At 42.8% G+C, this 18866-nt stretch overlaps 1 protein-coding gene across 5 annotated transcripts in view; it reads right to left on the reverse strand.

Moving 5' to 3' along the window:
* Positions 1–908: 908 nt before the first annotated feature.
* The window catches only part of ITPRID1 (ITPR interacting domain containing 1), a 58797-nt gene continuing 40839 nt past the window's right edge, over positions 909–18866 (reverse strand). For 3 of the 5 annotated variants that reach the window (XM_063325542.1, XM_063325546.1, XM_063325545.1), the window contains 6 exons: positions 11547–11632; positions 9673–11160; positions 5952–6079; positions 5032–5143; positions 3995–4348; positions 909–3064 (listed from right to left, as the gene is read on the reverse strand). In XM_063325542.1, coding sequence (XP_063181612.1) covers positions 3008–3064; positions 3995–4348; positions 5032–5143; positions 5952–6079; positions 9673–11160; positions 11547–11632 — 2225 coding nt within the window. In that variant the 3' untranslated portion in view covers positions 909–3007. The remainder of the gene's footprint in view (positions 3065–3994; positions 4349–5031; positions 5144–5951; positions 6080–9672; positions 11161–11546; positions 11633–18866) is intronic. The other 2 variants (XM_063325543.1, XM_063325544.1) reach the window with 2 other exon arrangements.

The following is an 18866-nucleotide window of genomic DNA, read 5'->3' on the forward strand; positions in this document are numbered from 1 at the left end:
TCTTTTAGCTTCAGGGTTTAAAGATTTATGGGGCATCGGGGAAAACCAATGAAGGCAAAAGACAATGACAAAAGAAGTAAAATCCAAGGGACACAAATTGCTACCGAACTAGGGTGGGCAAAAGCAATCATTAGGTTTTGAATTTTCTATCTTTGTTAGGAAACCATTTTTTTATTGATCTCTCTCTGCCCGTCCCCCTCCTTTCCTCCCTCCTGCTTCGGTGAGGCTGCGTGTTGCCCTTGCCCTCCAGAAACTGTGATGGAGGCAACGGACATGCTGAGCTTGTAACAGGGAGTTACAAGGATTTCAGGTGGCAGTTTTGGGTTTCTGCAGGCAAGAGATGCTGAAAGAGGGAGAAGAACCAACGCTGTAACATACGTACACCCGATGCATCTTACCCTTTTCCATAGCAGATCTGATCTATATTGCATGGACCTTTGTGGGGCTTCAACAGTCCTGTGAAACAGAGCCAATGGTTCCACCTATTTCAATTTTGGAAAGGTGGAATAGGGAGGAAAACAGCCTTTTGGTCATATACTTCCATTTCTTTCTTTTTTTTTTTTTTTTTTGGTCAGAAGTTCTGCAGTGTCACAGGGTCAGTTTTCTTCAGATTTCAAAGTTGCAAACACTGCCTAACACTAATGCATTTCACAAGTAACGTAGCCTCCCCTCCAAGATACGACCCCCTGCCTTGTAAGCCTGCAAGTTAATTTGTATGGTTCCAGCTAGCTAGATTACGATACTCAGATATGCTATTATTTCATTAATTCTGTGGAGTTATCATTAAGATTCCCACCATATTTGCTTATGACTGCCCTAAAGGGAAATAAATGATAGAGTTTAAAAGGTTGCTAACACTGTGAGGTTAAGTGGGTGTGCAGCTGGCTCCCACACTGACCAGTGTTACCCCCAGACTTTCCTGATCACAAAATTACTGTGTATTTTCTTTTCTCCCCCCTCTTCAACCAGGGGGGGGAGCATTATGAGGCTTAGTGCAGCCATCCTTGTAACATGCTTGGAGGAGTTATGAAGTGCAGTATCACTTGTGCTCTAGGGTAAGTCAGAAGATTTTTGCCATTCCCATTGCGTAGTACGTTTTTTATTGCTACGAGGTTACAATTTAACTGTTAAAACAACATTGAAGGCTTGAGAGGTTCTTCGTCTTTAGCAATAAATGCAAACGAGTTCATGGTAACAATATTTGTGGGTGTCTAAGTGTTGCATATGGGGGAACCCTATCCCATCCACGGCTTGCATTAAATGATTTTATGATTAAATGGAAATGAGGAACTGGACTGCACACACCCATCTAGACACCATTCAAACAGGAAAGTTTTGTCAGCAGGAGTCAGATTCAGTCCTGGTCAAGAATACAAATAGTAGAATTCAAATGGCACCAGAGGTCCTGCATGATCTTCCTAATCAAGACTAGCTGCCACCTGCCAACAGATCTACTGTCTTCTGTACATGTGGACAGGCGGACAGTGGCTGCAGTGACACTTGCAAAAACCTTCTTGTTTCATGGGAGGAATCATAGCCCTGGTGTGGCCGAGGTAAGGAAGCTTCTTAGCTGTCCTCTTTTCCAGGAGGACATCATTGTATATCCTTCACCATGCTCTTTATTTGCTTTCCTCCACAAGCTGAGGTACAACATCTGCAAGTACAGTTCATAAGCCAGTGGAGGGAGAAAACACTAAGCCAAATTTATTGCATCCTTCACCAAAACTTAGGTGAAGGATGCTTTGGTCCTGTTTGCATGCTGCCTGAAGATACTGTCACAATCACAAATCTTGACGTAGAAACTCTTAAGCGCTTGATAGCGTGGAAGCGGTGTACAAATCCCATGCGGGGTCTCAAGAAAGGGGCAAATTTCAACCAGTAAAATTCATGGCCCAGCAGGCTGTGGAGGATCTTGTCAGTTCCTATGTTATGTACCTCTCTCCCCCAATCATTTTATTACCCTGAACATCTGTGGAAACGTGGAGGTGCAGGGAGCCTCGAGGCTGCTCAGCATGTTTGACTCCATTTTCTCCTTAAACGTGTGCAAATGCTACTTCTATTTGCACCTTCCCAGAGCTGTGATTTGCAACACCAAAGCCTAAATGACACCTAAGATCCCTCCAGAGCATTAAACAAACAAGCCAGTAGGACATCTCACAGTCTGGGAAGTGCTAAATTGAAAGCAGTAGTACAAACTGCGCTGCTTTGAAAATGAACCGGTTGAATTTCTTTGCTGTGATCCAAACCCGAGAGGTCTTTCCTCATGGCTTTTTCTGCATGAATCCAGGCTCTGCGCGTGCCCCAGAAAAGTGAACCAGGATTCCGATTCAAGGTTTAAAATGTAGAAAATCCTGTGTTTCTAGTCTCATTTTGGTTTTAATTGGATTTATATGAAGCAAATATGAACAGGAAGAGGACAGCCAGGAGAATATCCACAGTAATAGTTTGACAGAGCGGGCGTTTAACATTTTATGCACTATCAGTGAGCTTCTGATTTGATACTGACAGTAGATAGAAGCCTCACAAAATTACCCAGAGGCAAGTTAGTAGAAAGTTAAAAGCTAGAATATGTTTTGGACTATACAAGATATTTTGGGCTTGAGGACTAATATCGGTTGAAGGACTGTGTTAAAATAACTAGTTATAAAGAGAATACCTGCTAATGGTATCTCGTGGGCTGTCTGCAAGTTCTTAAGTTCCTTCTCAAAAATAAGCTCTCTCCTCTTCCTTTTAAATGACCTTGCAAAGAACAGCCCTAACTTGTGTGCTCCCCAATAGGAGCTTAGTAAGTTTTGCAGTCACAGAATAGCAAAATACATTGCACCTCTCTTTGAAACATCCTTTAAAAACATCTGGTTTTCTGGCCAGTCATGCCATTGCAAATAAAACTGCTGCGATCAGAACTTTCTATAATGCAATGTTTTGTTCATTTGTTTCTGCGATACACCATGCATTTCAGGAAAAAGGCCACAATGATTAAAACCCAAATCCATCAGTCTGTCCTCCATCAGTCTTTTCCTTCTGGTGAATCATTACCTAAAGAATTTCGGAAAGATTTCTTCAACTGGAAAAAAAAAGGAAAAAAAGTGTTATTTTCTTTGTATGTTAAGGGAATGACCAAGACTAGTCTTAAAAGGAAATGGGTGCAAAAGATGACAAGACATGATCTCAAATGTTTAAATTCCTTGTTCCTCAGTGTCTGTGGTTCTCATTCTTTGAACTGTGTGCTAAGGAACCTGACTCTGCTTGATAAATACCCGTGGTAACGTCAACATAAATCAAGAAAGTAGTATAAGATTACAATAAAAAGCATTCCCTCCCATGGTGTTTACATGAAGTTTACACAGAATTTAACCCTAATTGTTCATTTAAGAGAAAGATCAAGCCTTTAAAAACTGGGACATGTGCATAGGTGGAAGAGACCATTAAATGATAAGGCAGCTATCTAAGAGATTTTCTAGGCATATTTTATATTAAAAAATGCAGGCAAACAATTTTTTTATGGTTACATTGTGAGATCAGATCAGTCAGAAATGCTGACTTCGAATTTCTTCAGAAAAACAACAAACCTTCCAGTTCACTGCCTTTACTGCCCTTGTAAAACTGGATAATTGTCTCTGCAAATTGAAGCCATAAATTACTAATTTCACATGGTGGGAGAGGGTTGAATATACTAATTAGTCAAACAGTTGCATTCAAAGTTCAAGCAAGCCAGGCAAATACCATCCTTATACTTGTATGTTCTTCTCTCTGGAGCATCTAGATCATTGCCGCGACTTACTGAGAAATAGCAAGGTGGGTCTGCCTGTGTTATCTATGCATACTGAAAGCGCCCTGAAACACAGGCTCCATCCCTCCGGATGAATGCACAGCTTATCTGGAAAGGGTCCTGATCTAGGCTGCGGCAACGAGACACAGGATAGTAAAACCACATTGCAGGTCAGCGATCCCTTCCACGTAAAACCTTGAGGGCGAGAGTGAAACATCTCCTTACGTTGTGTAAAAATGCCTTAAAGTCCATTTTTGCTTGGGGAGGTCCTTTTATTTCCTTTTTACTGGTGCAGAGCTCCTGTGGGTCAGACCCAGCTGAATTCAGCTCAGGTGTTGTCCTGGTAGGAAACTGCCTTGGGGGTGCCCCTGGCCGCGGGGCAGAGAGTGAGCCTGCTGCTGTCATATTTTTGCTTGGAGCTCTTGGGAGCACCACTTTTGAGGACCCACTTTGAGGATGCGCAGTGTCAGCAGCATCTGGAAACGCTTGTTTATTCTGGGCTTTTCTTTCTCCCTTCCAATCAGAGAGTCCGAGCTCGGAAAACAGATGGGATTGTTCTACTAGTAATTGGTCCAGCTGCTGCAGAGAAAATAGAAGGAAAAGCATATTGCAGTAATAAAAATATAATAAAAGGAATCAAGCAGGATACACAAGCGTATATGAAGCATGCCTGCTTCTTCTGCTTGGTCCGAAGAAGACGTACAATATCTGGCGAAGGAGACATTGCCGTAAAAAGGAAGAAAAAGGCCTAAAGGACATTTTATTCCAACAGATAGATCTAATTGCTTAATGGAAAATCTCAAATGGACTTCAATCTGTGACCATTGCAGTCTTGACCTTCTAACCCAAGTTTATCAGGGAAGAATCAAAGACAAGTAACTGATCCCCTGACTGTGTTTTCTTCACCTTTCCTTATGAAACGGAGAACTGGTCCAGAAAAGAACCAGACCATTAACCATATATCAGTAATTCTGTAGGCTGACTGCCTGTCACTTTATTCTGGAAATCACAGGACCTTTATAGAGCAGAGGAGAGCAAAGTCACTTCTATAAGTATTGGCAATTTTCCTGGGTGGTTGAGCTCAACAGCATAGTCGAAGAGAGAGTCAAAGATGTAAACTGTAATCTGTTATCAGAAATCGTCCTATTCTTGGCCCTGAAAGGTTTATTCAGACGTACCTCAGAGCTAACGCTTTCAACACTGAATAGCTGGACAGACTAACTCTCCCCACATGACCCAGAGCAGTGGCTTGTGCAACGTACCATAAGGATGCCCTCCCTGACCTGGCAAGCTTGATCATTCAGCCGAAGTTCCAGCTCTGCAACCTCCTGACGAACAGCTCGCCGTAAGAGTTGCAGGTGTCTGCCTTCCTCCCTGTGGGGACAGCAGTGAAAGCACACTTGAGTGACCCGTGAACACCCTCCTCTTCCTCAGCCCCAGTATAACGCCTCTGCTGTGGTCTTCTTTTTACCCATGATCACAGGATACCTTACAAAATAATAAATAACAGCCCTTGTCTGCTTGACTCTCATTTCTTTGATTATCCCAGTTGCAAGATAAAACACGCTGTAGTTGCAGAGCCAGCTTGAGTCTGGGCAATTTTATCACTTCTGATTTATCGCCAGCACAAAGACTGCATAAATGCCCTACTTGCAGGCAGCTCAAGACTGGAAGCCCGTAGTAACTTTTTGTGAACCTGAGGCTTCTCGGGTATCCCTGTGAACTTGGGCTCAGTCCATGACGAGCTAGTTCAATTTTTCCTGTATCATCACCCTATTGATCATGAGCACTAAGTACATGGCCTAAAGGGACTGGTTTGTCAGAGATCGCTCCCACCTCCTTCCCTGAACCCAGCATCAACCTGGGACACCGAGCTCCAGCTGACTGAGATCTGTTCCTGTGTTCCTACTGCTTAAAACATGGTAGTTGCACGCTAAAAATCTAGCCTGCATCTGTGGAGCAATCCTCGCCTTCAAAATGCTCATGTTTAAGAGCCTTGGACAATGTGGGGAGAGGCTGGGATTTCCTCTGAGCAAAAATCACATCACAATACGTTTCTCCTCCGCTTGCAGGATGCCCACAGCTGCACCTCACTGACCAGAAATGCTGTGGTAACACAAGTGACCAGACATGTTGGTGATGCTAGCTTTGGGTTTAGCTAGGTGTGTTGGGCTGACATTACCTTCCTTCATCTGGCATCATGCTGGAAAACAGCGCCTGCTGTTCGGTCAGGTGCTGTTCAATCTCATCCAGCTTCTGCTGAAAGTGCTGGCAGGACCTCTTCATCACTTCTATTTCATGGAGGGTACACTACACAGAAAAGCAAGAAGACACCCCACTTGACTACTTTTCTTTGAGCACTTCCATGTCGAGTGCATTTGAAGCTGACAGCCCAAACGGCATGAGTCCTCCTCTTACCCGCACAACAAGGACCCTGTGAGCAGCTGCTCCAGATGGCACTTCAAGTGAGTTTTCTCTGGGTGCATCCATCACATCCCAGCCACCAACTTTTCTCCTAAAGCATGCAGGATTAAGTCCTGGCACTATTTGAGCCAGTGAGAATTTCATTTTTGCCATGGAAGGGGAAAAGGACTTTGATCAAAGATCTGATGCAATATGCCAAATTCTGATGTTACTGCACTGTTGTCAGACGTTATATTTGAGCAGGATGAGTTGCTATGGGTTAATGAATTTAATGGTTAATGGAATTACTGTCCACTGGAAATTAGAAACTGTTTTGAAAAGGAGAAAGAGGGAGAAAAGAAGAAAGGAGAGAGGGAAGATATTTAAGAACTATGAGAAGGAAAAGTGTCTTTCATGATGGTTTCTGCCAAGTGTTACACTGATAATTTCTCATCTATTACCATTTAGAAATGTCGAATCGGATTTATCTAACTAAATGCAGACATTTACCACAATGCGGTACATGCAAGTACCGCAACAGAGCAATTGTTCTGATCCAAAAGTAGACATCTGTAATACATCAGAGGAAATATGCCATAACTGTGACCATTACTCTTCACTGAGAGAAGGTATCTAGTATTGCTTGTCATCTACATCAACCCTGATGTAGCCATCTACACCAGGAATGTCTCAAGGTAGGGGAGATGAATGAGCAGGAATGGTACATCAAATATTATAAGATTTGCAAGTTACGACTTTGTAGCACATGACTAGTACCACGGCAGCCCACTAGTGACATTGAAATGTTTAAGTTTCTAGCCACATTGAAGAATTTTCACACTGTGTTCAGGGCAGTAATGCAAACAGAATCATCCAAATTACTTTGGAGATAATACTGTCTGCCTCCTGAAAGCAGGCTCCTCTATTACGCTGAAACTGCCCCAAGCACAAGAAAGTGTTTGGCATGTTCCCATCTTGGCAGATTTTGGTCTCTTGTAAGCCATGGGAAGACAGTGTAGAAACCTGCACTCTACTGCTGACCACTGTAACTGACAGAGAACAAGAGGCACGTTTGCAAAGCATAGAAATGCCCAACCTCTTCAGACTCCTGCAATAATGTCCTTTGATGATCTCTTCGTGTTTGTGTGCTTGAAAGCATCCCTCAGTCCCAGCAAGACCTGAAACATGAAGAAGCCCTCCCTGCTGGAGGATCAGCCTCAGCCAGAGGGCAAAAGATGCTCTCCATGCATTTGAGAAACCTCGTTCTCAAACTCCATTTCAATGCAGCTGCTATGTGAGGAACACTCCTGATGTGTGACCCAGGGAGAAACCATCCCATAGCAGTGGGAAAAAAATCTAGCCCCAAGAGCCGTGGGGTTGCACCAGAAAGGGTTAATTAGAAACCAATAGTGGTTTGATATGGCCAGTCCCGTGATTGCATTAGAGGTGAGATCTTCTAAGTGTCTGCTCCATGTGGAGCACAGCTGGTGCTCTCAGTGCTGTGGGTCAGGGCAGCGATCGCACCCCACTGAGGCAGTCAGAGCAGAGCCGTATGAGCACCTTCAGATTAAGCGTTGGCTGATTGCTCATTTGCCCCCCACCACAAACTTTAACTTTGATCCTCAGACAGTTTGCTTGTTCTTTGATGAGAGTGTGTGGGGTGCAAGTGAGCAGCGTCCACATAATAATCATGGTTTCTTCTACCCACTGCCAAATCTGAGCAGAGTGAGGACTTCTAGCCATCAAAAAGTAGACCCAAATGAGCTTGAAGAGCTCCTATCATTCAGGTCACTAGGGAGAAGTCAGTGGGCCACAGACAAATTTCTATTTGGTTCTTCAAGGCTAACAAAAATCTAGAAAGCACCATGCAAAAGATTCAAGAGGCACAATGTGGGTAGGTTTGGTAAATCGTTCCAGCGCTTACAGATGAGGTCTGGGCAGCTCCCCTGGCACTGACTCTCCGAGCATATCGCAGAGCACAAGTCCACATAGATTTATTCAGAGTTCACACTCAGCAGGGATGGAGGAGGGACTAACTGTCCCAGGACTAGTCTCATGCAAGACCTTGTTTAAGATAAGGTGCATGTAAACAGGGTAAATTTACAGTCTAACAGTTGCTTTGTGGCGGCTGCATTCCCCATGCAGGCCCTCGGTAAATGGGACGTAAACTGAGCGAGCTTCTCTCAGTAACGAACTACCTCACCTTTAATGCAAAGCATAAAGTAGGCATGTGTGTAGCATAAAGTAGGCATGTGTGTAATCTCTGCAGAGCGACTAATGTCCAGTAAATTAATTCACTTATTGCACAGTGACTTGGGTGTGGAGCCATATCCCTAAGAACAGATCTTGGGTAACAGTACAGTGCAAAGTCAGTTCCTCCCACGTTCCCTGTCCATCGACTAGAGAAGACGAATCACCATTAGCTCCCGTTAGAAGAGTGCTAAAACAGCAAGTCAATCAATGAGAAAAGGCTTCTCAGTCCACCATAAGGTACTGACTCACTGCCATCTTGTGGCAACAGCAAGATAGCTGACAAAAGGCATATATATTGTTTAATACAATGTTCAAGACATCATAGATTTATATATTCTCATTTTCAATGATGTGGCAGCATAAGATTCACCGGTTTCACTTTCTGGAACTTTTATCTAATTATTTTCCTCCCCAGTTTGTGGAGCAGTTCAAGTTTCATTTCCTTATGAAGAGCAAAGAGAAGAGGAAAAACCCAGCAGGAGGTATGCTGCTCCTTCCACATTTTTCTCAGGATGCAAAAGCCCCTCCTAACTCCCTTCCTTGCTTTCTTCCCCAACACACTCTGAGTCTTTCACAGCTTTTGGGAACTCCCAGCAATTCTGAACAAAGAAATAAAAAAATCTGGTGACTTTTTGCTATCAGTATTTTTATTGCAAATATTCATCTTAGTGGGACTTTAGATTCAATGCAAGCTTCTTATTCTGCCATGGTAAAATGGCTTGAGGCTCTGGGAAGTCGCAATTCCCTTTGATTTAGAGCAGTTTGGCTTATGGTATCTAACTAGCTATTCACAGTTAGTCTTTAATAAACACTCAGTAATATAGCCTAAATGAGTTCTTGGTGAAAGAGGATTACGCTAAATCACGTAACCTTGCATTTTCTACAGTCCAATAAGTTACTCAGTTGCTGTAACTCAGCTGGGTCACAGGGACTCACTGAAACTCATGCTCATATCTCAGCTCTTCATTTGACCTGTAAACTCTATCACCCAGTTTGCAGTAACCATTTTAAGACTGAACTGATGTACGTAAGTCACTAAAAGAAGCAGCCCTACACAACTGAAGGTACAGATAGGTTTGCCATTTTTGTCCAGAAGGGAATACTTTCCTCAACCATTTTCTCAGTTACATTCCCAAGACATACCCCACTAAAGATGCAAGCATGGCGGGAGAGGAAAGGAAAAGGCAGCTTGTACATTTAGCTCGTAAGTGCGTCAGCTGCCCATGTATATGAAGAAACCTACTCACCGGAGCAAGATTACGCATCGCAGTGTCCTGTAGGAGCATCAGCGTTTTCAAGAGCTGCAGCTCGGTGGCGGCACGGTTTGAGCAGCAGCTCACAGGGCGATGGGGAGAGACAGCCGTGGGGAAGGTCCACGGGCAGCAGCCGTGGCAGCAGCAGCAGCAGTGACAGCAGTGACTGCCCTGCGCACCCCCGGCACCAGAGGCTTCACCCCAGTAGCATGACCTGTATTTGCCACAAAGCATGGTGTCAACAGAGGCTGATTTCTTCAGGTGAGCATGGGGTGGATGAAGCGGTGGTGGCCACCTGGGTTTCCTGGCACAGATGTCAGTTTGGCTGGAGGCTTCAGTGGTCTGCTTTACGCCGTCCTTCAAAGCCCCTGGGTCTGACTGTATGAGAGGATCACCCTCAGAGAAGTCCACAGGATCTTTCCTAGCAAGGATCTCACTGAAAGGAGCACTTTGCCCTGTGCACTTCACCCCTGAAGTAAACTCCAGCCCTGAAGGCATCTGAACAGTAACAGATTTCAGAGGAACAGAAGCCATTTCACCATTTTGGATAGTGTCTCCCTGTTCTGATTTGTTAGAACCTAACACCTCCCCTACGCTACCAGTCTCTTGATCTTCAGATGAACTTAATCCAGGCTCTTCCACTCGGCAGGAGGGATGCCTCCGAGATTCTTGTATAGAATAGCTTGAAGCAGCACTGCTCCCACTTTGTGCTGCTGAGTCCTGCTGTGGAGTTTCGTGGAGCTCTGTTTTGGGGGAGCATCTTGTATTTTTTGAATCGTCCTCTGTTTTGCAGAGCGTCTGGACGTTTGTCACCTCATTCGCTGCAAGGAGGGAACCACCTTTGTTGACCACTTCCATGCCCCACCATGGTCCTTTAACACGTCCTGTACAACCTCCAGGGGCACTTTCATGACATGCAGCTCCAATGTCCTTTTCAGTCAGGCACTTCTCACTGTCATCTTCGCCTCTGATTTTACTGTCACTGATGACTGCAGGGTTTATATCAATCAGTTCGGTGAAGGTTACATTCACCTTTTTGTGTCCAGTCCTAAAATACAAATGATCAAATTTTGAGTAGCTAGGATCTCCTTCATTCTGAGTGTCACTCTGAAAACAAGGACTATGCTCCTTTATGCACTCCTCTTTTCCTGGTTGCTTTCTTCCAGTTTTACGCTCCTCCCTGTCTATGTCACAAAGCATTTCTTGTACAAAACTCCGTGGTCCAGCATTACAGGCCTCATACTCTCCATTTTCTGCAGTCAGTAGCAGATGAGTCTCTTCTGCCTGGTCACTGCCTGCTTTTGTTGATCCAGGTGCTGTCAAAATGCTCTCACAAGCTGTTATGAAGACCTTAGCAACACAATCATCTGGCTTTTGTTGAAAATCTTGATTTAACATCAGAAACCCTGTCCTGTGTGACAGAGCTGTTTCTTGATTGTGGATATCAGAAATAAAATTAATCTTTCCTGACAAAGATGCATTCTGAAGGGGAAAAAAAAAAGAGGAAAAATAATAAAGGAAGGAGGAATTGAAATATTATATTTATTCTATCACACTGGTTTGCCCACCACTGTTTTGCCCTGGGCAGAGGCATCTTAAAATACATCTTTAAACACCCAGTGACCCAAAGAATCAAAGATTCTTGTAATATTTCTTCTCTAATGCCTTGCACAAATCTTGCATTAGAGTGGTGGAAGAGTTGCACAAAGTTCTGAGAAAGCTTCTTGCCTTCTGAGGTTTTCTAGGAGAAGGAATTTGTTTTCATGAAGTTTTCACCAGTCCTTAATCATTATTTTTTTTTTAATGTTACTTGTGCCAGGGTTACAGAGTTTTCATAGACCTACCAACAACTATTGGTCATTTCTTACTTGCAAAACTACAGGTTCTGGCAGCTCCTCCATGAACCCACTGCTGTCTGACTGGCAGCTGCTTGTTCTTGTCACCATCACCTCTACTGGGGAAAACAAAAGGATAAGAAAAAAATTAGAAAGAAAGGCAGAAAGCAGTACCAGGTCAAAATGAATATAGAGCTAAGAAGGGGCACTTTAAATGTATTTTTTTAGAAAGATTCTTGATCCAGGTCAAAAATCTGCAATACTGCTACAACAGAGAAAATAACAAAATGTGCTCAGGATAGCTACTGCCGATGTTATTACGCATTGACTTATTCACCAGTGTAATCATCATCCACAGATTTTAGATTTTGATATATTCACACAACACACGCAATGTAAATAACCTGTAAAGCAGCCAACCACTTGTTTTCCTTTGCTAAAAATATTGACTTTTGACTGTTAGGACTGGCTCAGACCAAGTCTCATTCATACCTACGCAGTTTCAATGGCTTCAACCAGGCGATTCCTGCAGGGAAAGGGAGCTGCCCTGGCCTCTCCCTAGACCAGTTTGTCTCTACTTTGAGGCACCGTGTATTATCTTTGGGTTTTTTTGGTCTGAGGACAGGAAATCACAGTAACAGGCAGAGATGATTTAAGGTTGCATGGCAAGACATAAAGGCAAGAGGAAGATATTCTTGATTTACTCCAGAGGAGGTTTTTAGTCTAGCAGCCACATCATCTGGCTAAATCAATTCTTACCCCAAGTTTAGCAATTAAATTATACACCATTAGCTATCTGATTTAATGACTAAAAGCCAATCCTCTTTAAAAGTACAAATGATTGAGAGTAAACCTTCAGTTATCCTGTACATCCCAATATCTCTCAGCCCTTGGATAATTTGCACTTTCAGATAACCTTCATCCTCAAATAATGCCCTCGATTCTCAGATATCTGGCACCAAAACAGAGGCGGAGTTGGGGGAGCAGGCAGAGGGAGTCTGCTGAGACAAGAAAGGATTGGAGACAGACAATCTGGATACACTTCCTCTCTTGTTCCTGACATACGTAACGGCTTCTGAATCCCAAGACCTTTCATCTTCTGGTTATATCCATGAAAATGTGACAATCCACCTAGTGGTTCTGAGACCTGAGTTACTAACTCTCATTTGTGTGAATTGCAAAAAAAAAAAAAAAAAGTCTACAAACTATGTTTTCACTCATTAACAGACTATGGGCTTTATTAAATGTATCTTGGGCATCAATTAATGAAAATCACAAATCTATTTGTAGGCAGCAACTGTGAAATCAAAACCAGATATCATTTTATGGTTTTTAAATGAATTACTGAATTGTCAGTCCTGGTATCATCAGCAGCACATAAGTCACTTTCCTATTTCAGATTAAAAATATGTGGTTCCCATCTCGCACATTACAAAATCTGCAGTGATGTTGCTGAAAATTGCCGGTTTTGTGGGTGGTCTCAAAACTCATCCTTGCAGTTTCCCACAAACGACATTATGGTTCAGCTTCTCCCCCAGGGAGACTGCTCTACAGATTCTCTAAACTTTTTTTAAAGCTGCTTCAATTACCCTTTGCATCTTTGCCAGCTGTTGCTTCCAGTGTGTCAGTCTGGCCTGTAGTTTTCCATACATAAAAATGAAGAAAGAAAGGCTTAGGAAAATTTTGAAATGACGAAATGTTTCAGCTGCTGCAGTTCCAACCAGTTTGAGACTCAAATTATTTGAGCCTCAAATACTCAACTGTATCCTCCAATCATAACAACTGACCTTCAAGCTCTAAAGTTTGCGGCGTTAGAAGACTACATTATCAGCAGATTACCTAGTGTTTTAAGGTGCCTGTTTTTCTCCTGAGACATGCAGGATACCAAAGGAGCTAGCATGCTACTAGAAACTGCATGTAGGGAAAAACCCCATAGCCTTTAATGGAAGAGGAAGTGCTGTGAGAATTCATCTTCTGATCTGATGAAAACCAGGTGGCTGTAGCCAGGTTTGACCCATTTATTATGATAAATGTAATACATCTGTTCTAACAACGCAGTCAATTGTGTTTGTGTGTTGCAACCGCGCAGCCTTCCCACCCACGTTTATATCCATGCGCTAGCTAGGGAACTACCCAAAACATGTGATGGTGGACTCCGGGCTCATCTTTAGACACAAGGTGAGACATTAAAGACTGGATAAAATGTCTGCAGACCAAGTTAATATCACTACAGTTAGCCTACAGAAAGACCTCCACGTGTCTCCCTGGACGGACGTGTGATGTGTGCTCTGCTGTCATGGCTCTCATGGATCAAACATAAAGGTATGTACATAAATCAAGGCTCAAACCACTCTGAGAGGCTGTCTGTGTATGTATTTACAAATGGTAATATAATAGGACGTAATGATCATTCTGACCATAAATCCAATTTCTGCAATTTTTATGTTAGCAAAATAGAAACTTGTAAAAGAGAAGAAAAGCATAGTTCGCCTGTTCTTGTTACTGTGATTTCTTGACCTCAGACCAAGTAATCACCTTCATCCAAGATAGGCAGCTAATTTGCACCTACCTATATATTAGTTGTGTAATGAACTAATACTCCTAGAGTAAAGGCTTAAATTCCCCGTATAGTCAGTGCAAAGCGATGTCTCAGAGGGTCTGAGCTGCAGTTCTTTTCCAACTACGTTCAGATGCCTAATTTAATCATTACATCCCAAACTGACTTGCAAGTTCCTACCCAGTATGCCAGGCCCTGTTGAAGGTAGGCAGGTGAAGATAAGGGGTTTTTAAAAGATGAGATGTTTCTCTGACTCTGCAACACTTTATTCAAAGCCAGGCAAAATGCCCTCGATTTCAGCAGAAGTCTGACATTAAAAAAAGACTTAGTAAAAATGAATATGGGCCTCCAATTTAAGGTGGGGTAAAAAGCTATGAAGAGATTGCCAAAGTGCCTCCACAAGGACTTCAAGCTGAAAAACATGGCCCCAGGGGAGACGCGGAGCAGGGCTGGGTTTGAAGGCAGGTCGCACTGCAGGCTGGGGCTGTACCGAAGCTACATTAAACACGATAGCCTTTTCAATTTGAGGCAGCTCACTTTCAACCTATGCAAATATAGTTTGATTTAATGTCTGTATACCAGGGCAAAGTAATGTTTGCATAATGGCTAGCAGCATTTGCATACCGCGGAAACTGTTTTGAGTGAGGAGTGGGCCAATCTATCACTTCATTTCCTCTTAGTGTCCCAAATAGTAATTAAGTGAGACTGCAAATTAGGCCGTGCCTGATGCTGTCCTGAGGAGGAATAGAGTTTCCCTCTTCGTGAAATTTTCAGCAATGTTAATCGCTTGCCAATGGTAACAGTCCAGTTTTTCTTGGCAGGCTCTAATACCCAGCGAGGATACCTGTAGCCCGAGTTCCTACTAGGAGATTGACTCTTTGCAGGGGTCCAAAGCAGGTCTTTGCTAGGTCTCCTTCCTAGGACAAATTCCTCTATCTACCAGGTTTCTGAAAATGTCCAGGCTGGATGCTGCTGGTGGTTTATCTCAGAATGGACTAGCATCTAAAGCCCTTTCAGCAGTGGCCAAGGTCATCTTAGGGAGACCACTTCTTCACAGAAACAGTTCCTTATGTTTAAATGAACTAAGTCTTTAAGCAACTCGAAAATTGTCTTTTGGAGGGGTACGAGTTGGCCAGAATTTACATAGTTTATTTTGACATTTTTAACATGCTCTCACCTTTCTCTTTCAAATGTGTTTTGTTTTTTTCTTTTCTGAAAGCAACCTCATTTTTTAATTTGAAGAAGAAAGATGAAAAAAAATGGGTTAAACCACCAGAACATTAAGCAAAGCTTGTTTTCCTTTCTGGTCTACCCAAACCGCATTTTTCCCCCATCATTTGGTTCAGCCACTGAACCAAAATATCCATTATTCATATAGTTCTACTCAGTTCTCCTAGTGTGCGGAGACACCCAAACCTGTAGAGATTCGGCAAATACATGCAGAGCATCACACCAAGGAAAGATAAAGTATGCTTGGAGAAGAAGTAAAGACTCAGACCAGTATTCAACTATGAACTAAAAATTACAACTCTGGGCCCTGTGTGGAGAATACATCTGGCTATGCTGGAAAAAGGAAACCTGAGAATCGCCCCTGAAGACCTTGGTGAGGAAAACCTTGGCTCTTCGCCTTTCTGTGCTAATTGAACTGGGAGAGTTTATCTCCTGCATCCCATTTCTGTTCTGCCTGAATTTTAAATAAAAATAGGTTAGAGGAACTCACTAATCAGGTTTCTGCTTAATCTTGTATCGTATAAGAAAGTACATGCCTTCCAAATCCCAAAGGTCCCACAGCTTTCCAGGCCTTTACTTGATCAATCCAATTTCATTAAGAGACTCTTTCTCTCCCCTTATTTGCATGCAGATACAGTGGCTTCCATTTTCAGCAACCATCAGTGCAAGAACTTTCTGAAACTGTTGGGCTCCTAGGCTCACCATTAATGAAAGAATATTCCCTAATTAGTTAAAAAAATAAGTGCTGGAGTACAGTTCTGCGTTCCTCTGAAGACTCTGCAGCAGGTTTTCTGTGGACTTGGCTGCAAATAACGCAATCTCTTTCTAGTTTCCAGCCTGGAGAATACTTGCAAACTGCAAAAGATGCCATGAGAGCTACTGCACCGCTTGTAAATAATACCAGAATTTTTTGCATGACTTTTGAATTACATTAAGATTGATGAATGTACGTCAATAGTTGTTTTTCTACATCATTTGGTTACATGGGGAAGCATAGGCACAAAAACTTCAAATGCAAGAGCATTTGTGCAAACTTGAACTTGAAATTCACAAATTAAAAGCTGGACTGTTCATCCTGTCATAGGAAAAAGTAGAATGGCCAATTGCAACCTAGCAATGCTGTTAAAATTTTAGATATTTTTGTAGCTATTTAAATGTTGCTGTACATTGATGTGGCTAAATATTTCTAAAACTATCTGCTACGTACATGGGACTAAATAATGCACAGAAGCCACAATTTAGTCAGATATTTTGTGAAAGATAAAGAAGCCTGGAGCACTTAGAATAAGACTTTTCCACTTCCCTCTATAAGCAAAGGCATTTTGCAGTCTCTCTCGCACAAAACTCCCAAGGCATTAACTTTATCACAGCTTAAATACTCAGGCAAAATTCAGCAGGGAAACTAGATTCAGGCTTAAATCTGTGCATAATATTTCCACGCTCAGAGCTAAGCGGACATACAAATATCTCACTGATGGGGCCTTAAGAAACACATCCATTCGACAGTAGTTGAATTCAATAGTGGTCGAATGCAGTAAGAGATGGGCTGAAGAAAGATCACACCATGTCCACAGAAGTGCCAGAACTGAATAGATGTTTTATTACATTTTGGATGATTTTTTTTTTCCTTCTCAAACACAGGCATCAAATACTAAAAGTAGTTGCTCCACCAAAGCTGCTCAGCGCTAACAACTCTAGCAGCAGTGACTGGAAGATGTGAAGACTCTGATTCTCCAACACAAGGCAAAAAAATCAAGAATTTCTATCTTATATGGCAAAAAAGGACTTTCAAAAATACATTTTCAAACAGTACTTTCGAAATAGAAATGTCTTCATTTCGGGTAGTTAACTGGATCCTTCCCATTTAGACGTTTCACTCTATCTCCTCCTGCTCTGCAAATGAGTAAATTGGTATGTTATCCTTAACACGACCGCCCTGCCTACGGCATCACGCAAAATGATGTTGCAGGACGAGCTGGCTACGCACTAGAGGAATACATCAGCTGCATGGCACAGTTACGGATGGTCCGGTCCTATGATGGGAAAGCTGATGCAGCTAACTCCCCTACTCAGAGGACAGGCACCACCAATTCTTAAGTATCTACACTCCATGATACGGCCAGTAAGAGCTAATGAAACTCCACTGAAAATATGTATTCTGCATAAGCCACAAAGAATCCCTTTTTTTTTTTTTTTTATTTTTTTTTTAGTGCTGTTATCCATAACGCTGGGTTTTCTGAAGCTCACTCAACCTTGGTGCACCACTTAGAAGTTATTTTGTACAACTTTCAGCGTTTTGGGAAAAGAAACATTCTTATTCATATCAGTTCCCATATATGTGGAAAAACTTGATCCTACGTGAACGTTCCATAAAACGTGTTCATTGGCAGCATACCATGCTGTCTTTCCTTAGTTGAAGAAGTAGCTCCCCCATAGACAACTGCGACGATTACTGCCTGGACTATGAAAGTAAACATTTCATTTACTTCTGTAACACCGATTCACTTTCCACATTGCGGAAGTGGCGATGAACAAGCAAACTGAGGTGAGCAAGAACTAGTTGATATTTATTTTCTATCCAAACGCAATACACAGTTCTACAACTTGCCCGTAAGAGAGAGCAGTCCAGAATTTATCGTCACTGGAGCAGGGCTGCAGCACTGGCCCCTTTCTGTACCGCTACGTCTGTTTTGAGCTGCATTTCAGGAGAACAATCACCAGATGGCAGCAGCACATAAACCACAAATTGTCCAGCACAAACCGGAGTTTTTATCCACGTCCTTCTGCAAATTTTATTTTTCAATGACATTATAGCAGAAACTAGATGAACCCTCTTATTAGAATAGTCATATTATTTGAAAGCAAATAATACACCCCAAAATGCACCAGGTGCAGCAAAAGCTCCTATTCTTATTCAAAACCAAGTAGCTATGAAATTTGCCTATCCCCTGCTCCCTTTGAATTGAAGAGGAATTTCATGTCAATCATCTTACGCAGTGTGACCGGGTGAAAATACATTTTAAAAATGCTCTACACAAAAATTTAATTCTATGATTAATTGTCCCCCACCATGCTGGTAGGTGCCGTATGAATGGAACAAAAGAACAGTCTATGCCCACAAAAGCTTGCAAGGTGAACAAAACCTGGCTCCTCTGAGGCACCTCCTTCTGCTTGTCAAAAGTCAGTTCCCCCAGCTCTCACCCAGCCTGCCGCGTTCTTCTCCCCATCACTTTGGGTACCACTGGCATACAGAGGAATTCAGGTATACTTTTCTTCTTTGTGGGAGTGAACAAGGGGTAAAAAGCCCTGCAGTCCAATGACTACAATGACCTCATCTGGGACATGAGCGCACCCTGAAGAGGTGAGACAGGGCCGGGGGGGCGAAAGGTGGCGGGCACATATGTCGTGCGACAGCTACCAATATTTTGCTTCATCTCCACGTTTAACCTGCAGTTCTTTGCATGGCTATCTATGGGGTCTGTCTGTCAGAGCCATCGTTAGCAGGAGACACGTGCATAGCTCCAGGGGCACTGGGAGGGCACACGCCATGCTCCACATCCTCCTGT

This window comes from Chroicocephalus ridibundus, chromosome 2, assembly GCF_963924245.1.
Source record: "Chroicocephalus ridibundus chromosome 2, bChrRid1.1, whole genome shotgun sequence".
NCBI lineage: Eukaryota > Metazoa > Chordata > Aves > Charadriiformes > Laridae > Chroicocephalus > Chroicocephalus ridibundus.